Here is a 13496-nt window from a genome sequence, read left to right as displayed (position 1 = left end):
TCCATTTGGTTATATGATATCCTAGGTGCTCATTAAGCTGTATGGATAATTCTGAACAGAACTAATGGCAAATTGTTCGCCTGATCCCCAGGAACATCAGTGTGCCACCCACAAATCCCCCATTCAAAAGTACCCCTGTGGCTGAAGCAAGGCCACCAGGTCAGATCTAGCTCCCAATAGCAATCATAAGCCTTCTTCTGCCCAGTTGGCTGGCTTGAACTTTTTAAAGTTAAATTCTCCAAACAAAACAACAAAACTCTTTCCTCCCCACACATATTAGATACCAACTGAATCAGAAACAACAGGCAGCAAACACAACCCTAAACAATCTATTAAATTAAATGGGGAATTCAAGCGGATTTAGGATGACAGTCTAAACTGCTAGATTCCTTCAATTGCTTTAACCAACAGCTCCCATGTCTGCCCCAAGCAGCCCGGAAGTGAGTCTCGTGTGCGTGACTCTATTTCTTACAAGTCTATGTTTGGGGCACGCCCTCTGCGCTATGTCTCCCACCGCTCCCCCTGGAGCTGACGTCATTAGCAAGCGCCCGCTCTCCGTCTCCTTACATCCGCTTCCGGTACCGAGAGAGCGACTGAAGCCTTCCAATCGAGAAGCGGTGGCGACATGGCGGCAGCGGTCGTGCTCGGGAAGGCCTCCCGGCAACTGGTAGCTCCAACTCCGCGGGCCGGGCTGAAGCGGCTCCTCTCTGCGGCAGCGGCGTCGGGCCATGGCGAGGGCGGGTCCAGTAAGTGGGGCCTGTGACCGGGTGACCTTGCGGGGAAGAGGGCGGTCCTGCCGGCGCCGGCAAGGAGCAGAGCGTGGGGGGACGGGGGACAGGCCGCCTCTGGGCACCAAACAAAGGATGCTGCCTTATGCCGAGCCAGGTCCGTTTGGTCCCTTTGGTTTGGTACTGTCTACACGTACTGGCAGCAGCTCTCGTGGGTTCCAGGGTGGGAATCTATTCCCAACCTTATGCAGAGATGTCATTGGGGATGGAACCTGGAGCTTTCTGCATGCAAAGCAAGTGCTCGACCACTGAGTGACAGCGCTTCCCCAAAAGTAACATAGGAAGCTGCCTTATACCAAGTCGGGCCGTTGGTCCATCTAGCCCAGCATTGCCTAAACGGACTGGCAGCATCTCCCCAGGGTTTCAAGAAGGGAGTCTTTCCCAGCCATATCTGGAGATAGGATTCAATCCCTGTCTGGGATGAAACCTAGGACCTTTTGTATGTAAAGCTGTTGCCCTGCCACTGGCCTACATTCTTTCTGGTGGCCACTAAATAGGACCTCCATGGTCAGAACAGAAGCAGTCTACCAGTTGCTTAGTACTGGCAATGGAGAAGGACTGATCTTGTGATTCGCTGCTCCTTGTAGGAGGCAGGGGAGAGCTGAGTCAGCAGAGTTAACGGCTGCAAGAATCAAGAGCATTGGCTGGCTTCATGGTTTTCCCCATATTGTGATTTTTGCATAGTGCACACACACACTCATAATGATTTGCGATATTTTGCCAGGTCAGAAATTATGAAACCAATATCACAATATAGACTTCAAGCCAGTTTTGGATTATATATTGATATATTGCCCAGTCCTAGCTGCTAGATCAGACCAAAGGCCCACCCTTCCCAGCAACATCTGGGGGGCACAAGGTTGAGGAGTCTGGTTCAGGCAAGTCAGTGAAGGATAAGGCTTTAATGACTACCAGCTCTGGTGGCTGTTCCCCATTATTGGAGTCAATAATAGCTCTGAATGATGATTGCTGGGGGTGAGCATTGTACTCTGGTCCTGCTTTCAGGCTTCCCAGAAAAATCTGGTTGGTTACTTTGAGAACACAATGTCTGTGGTCTTATTCAGCTAGGTTCTTACATTCATACTCTAAAAAGAGCACAACTTAAGCGGAGGTTCTTTTATTTTTCCTTACTTCCCACCCCTGCCAACCGTAAGTGCCTGCAAACTGTTCTGAAACACACTGCTGAAGTTATTGGCCAGTTATTGGCCATTTGAGAGGAGGGATCCCACTATAAAGAAGCTGATACAGTGGAACCTTGGTTTACGACTACCTCCGCTTACGAAAACCTCAGTTTATGAACGCCGCAGACCCGGAAGTGTTTATATCCAGGTTCCGCGGCATTGGATGCACAGACGCGATCTGCGCAGCTCGCGCATGCATAGAAGCGTGCCTTCGGCGAGCGAATACCTCGGCGAGCGAACGCCTCCGCGGAACGGATTGCATTTGCAAACCGAGGTACCACTGTATTCAGGGATTAATTGTATCAGTGCTGTGCTTTTCCCCCTTTGCAAAAAACAGGGCAACCAATCAGTTTCTGCTTGTGTGCAAATTCTTTCCATTAGCTCGCATGTGGAAGATCCTGTCCTTCGTGGTTGCTTTGCCTGGAGTTGCTGTGTGTATGCTGAACTGCTACCTGAAGTCTCAGCACGAACATGAAAGGCCAGAGTTCATTCCTTATGCCCATCTGCGCATCCGGACCAAGGTATTGGACTCAAACCTGACCACAAGCAAGTCTTGTTCTTTATTTACTTGGACCACTTAACAAGGAGATGGCTCGTAGTGCTACACCAAACTGGGTGATGATGTCTGAAGAGGTTTCCAAATCAGTGCAGTTTGGAAAGGTTCAGCCCTTCATCTGGATGCAAAGCAGCATCCCATGGTATCTAAACATGCTATTCCCCCATCTCGGGATCCGTCATGCCAGATAGGCTGATGATGCGATCTGAAGAGGTAACCAAATGCATAAAGAACATACAGAGAAGCCACTTTCCAAAATTATATAGTAGAGGAAGGTAGTAAATGTTAGTGCAAAAACTGTATTTCATTAAAAAAGAAGTAGCTGATAAAACGGTAATGTTAAAGATCAACTTAAAAAGCAAAAACAGTCTGTTTCCCCCTAAAAAACTGCATTGTTTGATTTTGCACCCAGCTCTGGCCTGTTGATCTTGGGGTGCCCAATGAAAAATGAAGTGGGTCCCACCAGCCTGAGATGTGCCCAGCCCTACACTGCCCTTCACCCCACAGCCAGTGCCATTTTAGTCCCACTTTATTTTATTATCCATTTTTTATTTTACACTAAAACATTTTAACATACCATTTGAAATATATGTGCACTTTGTTTTTTTTCTAAATGTCCCAATAGCTACTAAAATGGCCCTGTTGGGTCATTGCCTGTGGCCCACCCATGTGACTTTGTCCCAACCACTGGTGTGAATGGAACAGGGTGGGATGTACATACCTAAAGATAAAGAGCTCTAATTTCCATCGTGGCTGCTTTAGTTGAGATTCCTGCATTGCAGGAGGTTGGGCTAGAACAGGCACCACCAAACTGCGGCCCTACAGATGTTTTGGTCTACAACTCCCATGATCCCCAGCTAAGAGGACCAGTGGTCAGGGATGATGGGAACTGTAGTCCAAAACTTCTGGAGGGCTAGAAAGATGACCCTTAGAGTCTCTTCCAGCTCCATGATTCTATAAATCTACAATTCTATACAGCTGTCATTTTAAGCCTTTAGTTTAACCTAGTCATCCCCAACCTGTTGCCCTCCAGATGGTCTAATGACCATGAGTATGAGCAATCTTACAGGAGTGGCTCCCAAGCTCTGGGATACCATGTTAACTGTGGCCAATATAGGGAGTGGTGTTGACTGTTTGAAAGAGCTGCTCTCTTTTATAATTTAGTGTCAGCTCTGTCTTTTGTCTCTCAGTTTTGCTGGTAGTTTGTATTTAATTGTAACCTGCTTTGAGTCACCAGTAACTGAAACTACTATTTCCAAGTTGTCCCTGCTCTGTAGCAGTGACTTCTGATCTAGCCTGCTCTTTGATGCCAATTACTGTAGTGCTTTTCAAGCATCATTTTCAGAATAACTGCTTTTTTAAATAATATAAGTAGTTGAATTGCTGCTCTGTAATTTGCTAAAAACTTCAATCTCTTCTTTCTATAGCCCTTCCCATGGGGTGATGGAAACCACAGTTTCTTCCACAACCCCCATGTTAACGCTCTGCCAACTGGCTATGAAGATGACCATTAAGCAACTGCATCATGCCAGCCATGGGGACCATTTAAGGTAGCTGTACCAAGACCCACGTTGGGACCAGCAATGCTCTCCATTCCTTATACAGTACTATGAAATGATGAAGTTCTGACCTCTAGCAGAATGTATTGTTTGTTCCAGAGGTCACATTAAAAAGAAAAAGAAAACACTTTCAACCAAATTTTTCTGTGGTTTTTCTTAACTATCCTGGAGAGGCTACACTTTTGGTTTAAGACAACTTAAAACAGCAGTGTCTGTACAAGAAAGCAGTGATTAAAGGTTCTTTGGGGAGGGGAGGGGAAATGGGAACATGAAGCACTGTATGGTTTTCTTATACTGTATTTCATGTTTGAGCAGATTATATTCTGAAATGAAGTGATAAATTTTCTCTGTAGTATGCAAAGGGATGACAAAAGCAGAGAACAGCCTCCCCCAATCTGGTGCCATCGCAACTTTTGGCTACAGTGCTCAGCCAGCGCTGAACTAGTCAACCAGTGATTTTAAAACAAATGAATTGCAGTAACAGCTTCATTTTTTCAACTTTATCAAAGACATCTGTTGCTTGCATTCTGATTCTTAACCACTGTATAATTTTCATGGAAGTGAACCTTTTTATTTTTGCAACCCAAAACACATTCTTATCCAGCTTATATCTACATATATATTTGGCATGTGTGGGTGTTAGGGGAGGCCTAGTACCTCCGGTGAATGAGCCCAGGGTTCTCCTAATGGTGGATTTATGCACTAATCACAACCTTCAATAATGAGGAGGGCTAAATACTTAAGATTATTTAATGAAATGAATTGGCAATTAGTGGAATTTTACATAGTGCTCTATGTACATACCTATTAAGACAGACCAGTAGCTCTGTTGCTGCTGCGTTGACTGAGATGGAGATTTGGGTGAGGCCATTGAACTGAACGGATGGCAGAGGCAGCCAAGACTTACGCTCTGACATTCACAGCTGTCATTTTAGCAACTTGTATGGTAAGTATCTTCCCTAGTTCAGGGAAGAGCACCAGTGGTGTAAGCTGTTCACCTACGATGCTCCGAAGCAGTGCTACACAATGTAAAGGCCACTACAGTCTTATATATATATTAATCTTGTTTAATTCTGTTATTGCACACAGCAGAATGCATACAGCCGATTCATCATATCAGAAGGCACTTTCTGTTGCAAGAACATTTCCAACACTGACAACAGGGCTGCAAGAAGTTGGTTGTAAAATTCTCTGTGGGATTGTGCAGGTGACCCAACTATTGAATTCAGTCCTTTTAATATGAAACAAACAGCATTTTTCTTTTTAAAAATGCTGATTTAGAAAAAAATAAAATAAATACAGATTTTTTAATGGGGTTGAGAAGAAGCCCCCCCATTTGCTATGCCCCTAAAGCAGGCACCCCCAAACTTCAGCCCTCCAGATGTTTTGGACTACAATTCCCATCTTCCTCGACCACTGATCCTGTTAGCTAGGGATCATGGGAGTTGTAGACCAAAACATCTGGAGGGCCACAGTTTGGGGATGCCTGCCCTAAAATCTATTAACAATGTGCATGTGGGGGGAGGTCTACACTTCTTATTGTTATACTGAAATCCTTTTGCTCAAGAAACTAGTCTTGTCAAGAGACGGGTGTCAGGCCAACCTCTCACATAACAAACTTTAAAAAGCTTCATATACAGAGCTGTCCGTTTCCTAGTTTTGGGTTTTGATCCAGCTGCCTCTGAACGAACACAAATGCATTTTAGCTACTATAGTAAGATTGTATGACTCTAGATCAGGCATCCACAAACTGCGGCCCTCCAGATGTTTTGGACTACAATTCCCATCATCCCTGACCACTGGTCCTCTTAGCTAGGGATCATGGGAGTTGTAGGCCAAAACATCTGGAGGGCCGCAGTTTGGGGGTGCCTGCTCTAGATAGATGATTGTTGATATCAGCTACCAACTTGTTTCAATTCTAGATTTCCTCCTACAGGTTTATAAACCAGGCAACAACTTAAAACAATGCGGGCTCATTTTAATAATCTGACTTTGGCAGAGTGAAATGGAGACCCACCTTTTACACATCCATCTTATGCTGTAGACAAATTTAAAGTTTTTGAGGTCAATCCCAACAACACTGCTAAAGTTGAAACCTTTCTTTCCTTTGTTAAATAAAAAGCATTGTACCCCTGAAACTTCTACATCTGGCCTGGGCTTCATGGAATAGCTGAACAAGCAGACATAGAACGAGGCCAACTTCCTCAGAGGAAGGCACAGTATTTCTCCAGCACTATTTCACTGAATATGGTATACTTTAACGTTAGGTTAACTTACAGCCCAAGTGGAATTCTCTGCTACCACTTGAAGTGGAATTGACAAACAGAAAATAAAATCCCAACAGAACACATTGAATAATGTACGAGATTGACCTTGACATTCATTTTAACAGTTGCAGTTAAGATTTACATAAATAAAAACAACTGGATGATCAAAAACCAGGCATTAATTTATCCCCAACTCCTTTGTTAGAAATACATTCAGTTGTAAATCGGAAGAATCCCACTGTGCACATGATAAAACCCACAATACGTCAGTAGATATGAAGCTTGCTACTAGATTAATGAGGCAGATGTTACTGCTCATGGGCTGAACAGTCCTTGAATTTCTCCATACCCATGGACAACATAGCTAGAGTCCTTGTCCAGCAGCCAACTAGATTTAGCATGCTGGTGTGTGTTCAGAATTTTTTTTGTGTGTGTGTGACCATCATGGTCAAGAAGAGTTTTCCGACTTTCCTTTGCTGGGGCCCATGAATTCCAGTCCTTCAATGGGGATGTCTTTCTCCTTAATAGCTTTCTGGAAGAAGCAAAAAGTCAAGCATATTTTAATATTTATAAATATTATAAAAAATAAAAAATATAAAAAAACACAAAGGCATTCTCTGCCCACTACTGCAAGGGTGAGAATTAATGCTCCACAACAGAGAAATCCAGTGCAACTGCTGTGCTTGCCAAAACTTGTTGCATGGCAGATACATTACCAACCACCTAATTTTGCATTCTCACGCTCCACAATGATCCACTGCTGCAAAACATTTCACCAGTGAAACTAGTATACTGTACTTCTAAGTGACCTTAACATAGAACTACATCTGATAAAGCCCCCAAATTCCGTATTATGCTCAGGTCAGTGGTTTCCCTATTTGTACAGGGAGAATTGCAAAATTTGGGGGTGGCTCGGTTCACAGGCGGTCCGTGGGCTGGATAAATGTCCTCTGTGGGCCACATCCGGCCCATGGGCCGGGCGTTGCTGACCTATGTTCTTGTCTGGCTTCACTTAAAGGAAGACCTGCATGCCCTCCCCCACTGACCACCACCAAGCACACCCCACCTGAGGTCCCTTAGTAGAGATGAGAGCCACATCTTGCATTTAAAGAAGTATCATACCACTTTAGAGGACCATGACCTCCCCCAAAGAATCCTGGGAACTGTAGTGTGTCAAGGGTGCTGGATTTTTTATTTTAAAAATTGCATTTCTACCCCACCTATTTCTCAAAGGAGCTCTAAGTGGCGCACAGAATTCTCCCCTTCCTCATTTAATCCACACAACAACCCTATGAGGTAGGTTAGGCTGAGAGGGAGTGACAAGGTACATCCAATGACCTTCGTCCCAGTGGGGATTTGAACCTTTTTCTCCCAGGTCCTGGTAGTCTGATTTGCTAACCACTAAACCACACTGACTCTCAGATTTGTTAAGAGACCACTGAATTCCCCTTCCGGAGCTACAATTCCCAGAATGGCTTCACCATCACAGGGGACTCTGGGAATGGCAGCTACATGAGGCAAGCAAAAGCATCTCCTAACAGCCCACAGCACCCTGAACATACTGAGGTTTCTAGAGTTCTTTGAGCTGTGACCATCAGTGTTATTGCAGCTTTTAAGTGGTTCAAATATGTGTTTTGCGAGATGGCGAGGCGTTGTGTTCAAGAGTGCTGGACCAGGGCCTGGGACACCAGGGTTCAAATCACTACTGGACCATCGAGCTTACTGGGTGACCCTGAGGAAGTCGCAGCCTCGCAACCTCACCTACGAGGATTGAGATTGGGGAGAGGCGACTGTGTTCCAGCTCCTTGGAGGAAATAAAGTGAGACAGAAAGGCAATAAATAGCGCTTTAAACGCGATGTGCAGATGCAGCCGAAACTTGAAGCGCAAGCCCCGCCGCCCCGACCTCTGCATGCGCTGAGGCGCCCTCCCTTGCCTGGACGCAGAGCTGGTAGCGCTTGAAGAGTTGGGCGCAGGGGTCTCCGCTGCCGTCGCCGCCCTCGCCCTTCAGGAACTTCTCGGCGAACCAGCGGTTGAAGCACTGGTCGTACTCCCGCTTCATCTCCGTGCAGGCCTCGCCGACGCTGTTCATGGCGACCGCAGCACCGACGGAGCCGACCCTCCAAGCGCGAACACGGAAGTAAGAGCGACTTCCGCCTTTTGCGCAGAGAAGCGGGGTTACGTGCCGACGCGCTTCCGGAGCGCCGAACCGGAGGAAGGCATGTGGGCTCGGCGGCTCGCCGGTGTCTTCCGTGCGGGGTTTTGCTCTCGGGCTGGCGTTGCTGAAGGGGGTCCCCCCGCGCAGCCTAGGGAAGCAGGGGCCCACCGGGTGAGTAAAAGGCCCGGCGGTGCCTAAGCAGAGCTTGTCCCCAGAAATACGAGGAGACAGTCAGGAGAGAGTACTTCTTAGCGCGTGTAGGTCTTTAATAAACAACAAAAAACAGCAGTCACTGGTGGGTTCTTGGGCATCTAGCTTAAGGGCTCTCAAATTGTGATGACAGTGATGCATTAATTACATTTGTTGGCCACCTTTCCTCCAAGGAGCTCAAGGTGATTTACAAGGTTCTTCCTATTTCATATAATTAGCATGCAGCCATGGCTCAGTGACTATAGCAGCTGCATTGCATGAAGGTCACAGGTTCGACCACCAATGGCATCTCCAGGTAGGGCTGGGTGAGACTCCTTGTCTGAAACCCTGGAGAGTCATTGCCTTGCCTGTTAGTGTAAGCAATACTGAGCTAGACGGCCCAAGGGTGTGTAAATCCGCTACCTATGTTCCACGTACACCAGAGGGTGGAAAACCTCAGGCCCTGGGGCTGATTGCAGGCTTCTGGATCTATCATGTCAAGATTCTGCCCATGTCATGCCTCTCACAGGCTCTGCTCGAGTGCCTTTTCTGGCTGGAATATGCCATTAAACTGTGATCATGCCTCTTCCTTACCTGGGTGGAGGATCAGGTCAGATCAGAAGAATCAGCATCGGCCACTAGCCATAGGAATAAAATAAAAAGTACTGTAGAGGTAAAAACCTAAGTATACAAAATACATTTTGGAGGATTACATCAATAATCAAATAATAGATCTTATTCTAATTTCCCCTGCTAAAAACCTTGCAGTTTTTGCTCTCAGCAGAACCTGAGTGGAGGGTGTGTGTATATATCATAAACCTATGGCTTGTGCATGGTTGGAATATACCTTACTGTCCTTCCAGTAGGATCTATATTCTCTGGTATTCACTGTTTATATAACTGTTGTCCTCTGTTCCAATTATTACTGAATTCAGGAAAGTTTGGCTTGTTTAAGTATTTCAGCTGTGGGTTTTTAACAAGTTTATGCAATCAACACTGCAGCTCTAAACATGTATACTTCGAAACAGAAAGAGCAACAAGTATATAAAGCCAAGAGAAACTGCAATACAAATTTCCTTCTAAATGTTTTTTTAAAGAGAGATTTGATTCTGTACAAGTTGCTTTGTTATCATTTACTGAGGATCTCTTTGCAGGATCTAATTGCATTACTTTTCCTCTTTCAGAATAAAAAAGTAACTTTGGAATTGCTCAATCACCTGGAGCGCCTAGCGCTTGTCGATTTCCGCAATCAGGAAGGTGTGGAGCGTTTAGAAAAAGCCATTGAATTTGCTGAAAAACTTCATGCAGTTAATACAGATGGAGTAGAGCCGATGGATTCAGTACTGGAAGACAGGTATCACTTGCATATCAGCTGTTAAAATTTTCTCTATTGGTCCAGCAGGGAGTCTTGAATTCTTCTGAAATTGGTACAGGATATTCCTGTGCTGTTTTTGTAAGAGTCTGTGAACACTTATTACTCATCATCATAACCAGAGAATACATGTGTAGAAAATAGCCCATAAGGCTTGTTGCCACAAATCATGTTGATTGCTTTTGAAGAATAACACACTTGAATCCTTGGGGGGTCAGGTGGAGTAGCCTGATCCTTAGGTGACAAGGTGGTAAGCTGCTTCAATTCTGTATTTATCCCAACTACCTCCACAAGGCTGAATAATTATTTGTTCTCCTCAGGTATCTGTACCTCAGGGAAGATGAAGTCACAGAAGGCAACTGTGCAGAGGAGCTACTGGAGAAAGCCAAGGAGACCATTGAAGACTATTTTGTAGCTCCACCAGGTATTATCTTGCATCAGATATGCAGTCAAGGCTTTGCTGTAGTTTTGACATTTCTAGACCTCTTCCAAGTTTAAGAACATGTGTTAGACAGTTTATTAACGATCGCCTCCTAACTAACTTCAGTTAAATAATGACAATCTCCAATTCAGCTAATGTACAAGAGAGATTAAGATAAGGTCTGTCTTTTAAGGTGGGGTCCTCCAAGCAACCCTGAATTATGCAAATAAACAGCTGAATTTCACAGCTTTTGATGTTCTGCACAGTAATTTTGCTAGTCCTTGATTTGGATAAGCAACTGTGCAGGGCAGTAGAGTGTCCCCTTGCCACTGTGGAAAACTTACTCAGAAACCCTTCTAGCTTTTGTAGATTTACAATGCCTTGCTTACATCCCAAGCACAGTTTTGCCAACACGAGGACTAGATTTTAAAGCTGAGATTCCCAGGAAGCAGAACGCTGCATGCATCCCAGGCATGCATAATGTACACACCTAATTGTGGAATTACCAAGAAACAGAGTTGCTCCGATAACCCCTAAAGAAGCATTAGTCAGCCCATTTTGCTTAACAATCAGTAACTAAGGCATACAGGTTTTATACCACTGCTAGTTTTACTATGTATTAGATGGTACAAACGTTTACTCTGGGTGTAAGAGGGAATGGCTTACGCTGTCAAAGCAAACCTATACAAACAAGCACTTAATTCCAGCCAATTTTATTCTGTGTTAGGTAACATCCCTTTACCACAGCTGGAAGACAGGAGTTTTCTGTATAAAGAAGAGTCCTATGCTCTACAACAGAAGCCACAATAGACTTCTTCAGCAGCCAGCATCTACTCCATGAAACTGCATCCTGGATAAACCTTCACCACATCCCTTGTGCAACTTGACCGTTCTCTCTGAAATGACTGCTGTTTCTGTACTGCTTAGGCCTAAGTTATTATTGACACTGGCATTTTTAAATTGTGTATAAATCCAACAATGAGGACAACAATCCAACCCAGTTAAGTGTCCTTAATCCTTGTTATTTCAATTGGTTTCGGGTGTACCCAACACAATTTTTCGTTATATGGCCAAAATATTTTCACGACCGTAACCCTTTTGCCCCTTCAAAAACAAAACACCCAAAACCAAACTTTCTACTTCTGAAGGGGAAATGGTTTTAGAAAAATGACCGAGAAACCAGATAGCAGAATGTAGCAGATTTCTGAGCTCTGTATATTGAAAGGAGAGTGATCACAGCAAGGACCGATGTGTCATTGTCCAGTGTTCTGTGTCTGGATAAGCAGACTGACATATTTGGGGAGCAGAATCTCAAGGATATCCAGCTGTCAAAGGTGCCCAAGGATGGAGTGGCTGTCTGTGATGCGCAGAATGATACGAGATGAAAGAGGGAAGACGGAGACTTCTGGCAGTTTCTTCCTACCCAGCCCCAGAGAGATTCTGGGCTAGCCTACATCTCTCAAAACATGGGAGAAGTATAGGTGTGATGTTTAATGGTACCAGATTCAGGGAACAAGTTGTATCAAGTGTTTCACAGATAGATAAATGCATAAAGGAACCATTATTTAAAAAAACCACACACATAAAAAGTTGTGAGAAATAGACAATAGGATCTTTGTTTTCCTGGGAAACATATGGTAGACCTTTGGAACAAGCATGTTGCTCAATGGTATTTGTGATGCTATTCTAACAGAATGTTGCTGTAGAGTTAATTCATGAGATTGGCTCATGGTTGGGTACTTACAAAACCTGAGAGCACAGAATAGCAATATTTGGTTTAGAATGGGAATCAAAACGCAGTGTAGCACATTATCCTCAACTAGATTTGTCATTTTCAAATTGGCATATGAATTTCTGCTTCAGAAAAGGAAACAGTAGTTTTTAAGATACTGTTGAGCTGTATGTAATAAATAATTTGCTGATCTGAAGTGCATTTCCTCATCTGCAGCCCTCCAGATGTTTTGGCCTACAACTCCCATGATCCGTAGCTAACAGGACCAGTGGTCAGGGAAGATGGGAATTGTAGTCCAAAACATCTGGAGGGCCGAAGTTTGGGGATGCTTGATGTATAACATATGCAGTCTGACCTTTTATTTATATAAAAATCCCATGGACACCAGTAGCACAACTCTATTGTAAGCATGGATTGGATTGCAGCCTTAACATGATACAGCACACTTAATAGTTTAACTTAGCTCCAAACCTGAAGTTAGACCTTCTTTACAGCAGTTACAAGGCTTAACAAATATTATCCAGGCCAGCACTTAAATAAACTATCACATAATCAGGGAATGCTTTCTCTGTGGTTGCAGGCAAGATAGAAAAGTGAGCCTCTAAGCATGCAATAGTGTCTTTGCCAGGAAGCCCTCTAGGCTTGAGGCAACTACAACTTCATAGGTATGAAATGGAACATCTCGTTTTACATGTCAACTACAACAAAACTTTAATTTCAAAGGTTTACAAGTCAAGTAGCAATGGGGCTTTAATACAGCTTTATTAACTGAATTTATATTCCGCCCTGCCTCCCAAAGGAGCAAATGTTTGCATTGCATTTTATGTATTTATGTATTTTATTTTTCATGTGAACTGCCCTTAGACCTTTGGGTATAGGGTGGTATAGAAATGAAATTAATAATAATTGGACAGATTTAGCAGTTGGCTAGATGCACAGGAAATGCCCTTGTTTATCAAGTCTTTGGCCAGAGAAACCACCTGTCCCATTAGTTGTGCTCTGGAGCTGTGCTTCCTATTCCAGCAGCCCCTTCACTAATTCTGTTGCCTCACCTGTTATCTTTCTTTGATGTTTCCTCATAATTTATTCTTTATACCTCACCTCACCCATCTGGCTGGGTTTCCCCAGCCACTCTGAGCAGCTTGTGTTGTTCTTTATCTTGACATCTTATGGGAGGGTATTCCACAGGGAGGGGCACCACTGCTGAGAAGGCCCTCTGCCTGATTCCCTGTAACTTCGCTTTTCAGTGAGTGAACTGCCAGAAGGCCCTCAGAG

The 13496-nt window shown here is 44.3% G+C and overlaps 3 protein-coding genes across 3 annotated transcripts; 2 read left to right on the top strand and 1 right to left on the bottom strand.

Moving 5' to 3' along the window:
• The first annotated feature begins 561 nt into the window (after window positions 1-561).
• On the top strand, window positions 562-4223 carry LOC118076406 (cytochrome c oxidase subunit 6A1, mitochondrial). The gene is made up of 3 exons (XM_035099137.2): window positions 562-746; window positions 2351-2490; window positions 3953-4223. The coding sequence occupies exons 1-3, from the start codon at window positions 626-628 to the stop codon at window positions 4037-4039; spliced, it is 348 nt and encodes a 115-aa protein (XP_034955028.1). The 5' UTR covers window positions 562-625; the 3' UTR covers window positions 4040-4223.
• Window positions 4224-4967: 744 nt separating this feature from the next.
• On the top strand, window positions 4968-13016 carry GATC (glutamyl-tRNA amidotransferase subunit C). The gene is made up of 5 exons (XM_035099136.2): window positions 4968-5030; window positions 8361-8678; window positions 9881-10050; window positions 10389-10492; window positions 11217-13016. The coding sequence occupies exons 1-5, from the start codon at window positions 4968-4970 to the stop codon at window positions 11297-11299; spliced, it is 738 nt and encodes a 245-aa protein (XP_034955027.2). The 3' UTR covers window positions 11300-13016.
• TRIAP1 (TP53 regulated inhibitor of apoptosis 1) lies at window positions 6440-8441 on the bottom strand. The gene is made up of 2 exons (XM_035099139.2): window positions 8286-8441; window positions 6440-6883 (listed from the first exon to the last, which is right to left on the bottom strand). The coding sequence occupies exons 1-2, from the start codon at window positions 8439-8441 to the stop codon at window positions 6800-6802; spliced, it is 240 nt and encodes a 79-aa protein (XP_034955030.1). The 3' UTR covers window positions 6440-6799.
• Window positions 13017-13496: the final 480 nt, after the last annotated feature.

Source organism: Zootoca vivipara, chromosome 17 (assembly GCF_963506605.1).
Source record: "Zootoca vivipara chromosome 17, rZooViv1.1, whole genome shotgun sequence".
Taxonomy (NCBI): domain Eukaryota; kingdom Metazoa; phylum Chordata; class Lepidosauria; order Squamata; family Lacertidae; genus Zootoca; species Zootoca vivipara.
Note: the sequence above shows the minus strand (reverse complement) of the source record. Positions and strands in the feature narration are given on the sequence as shown.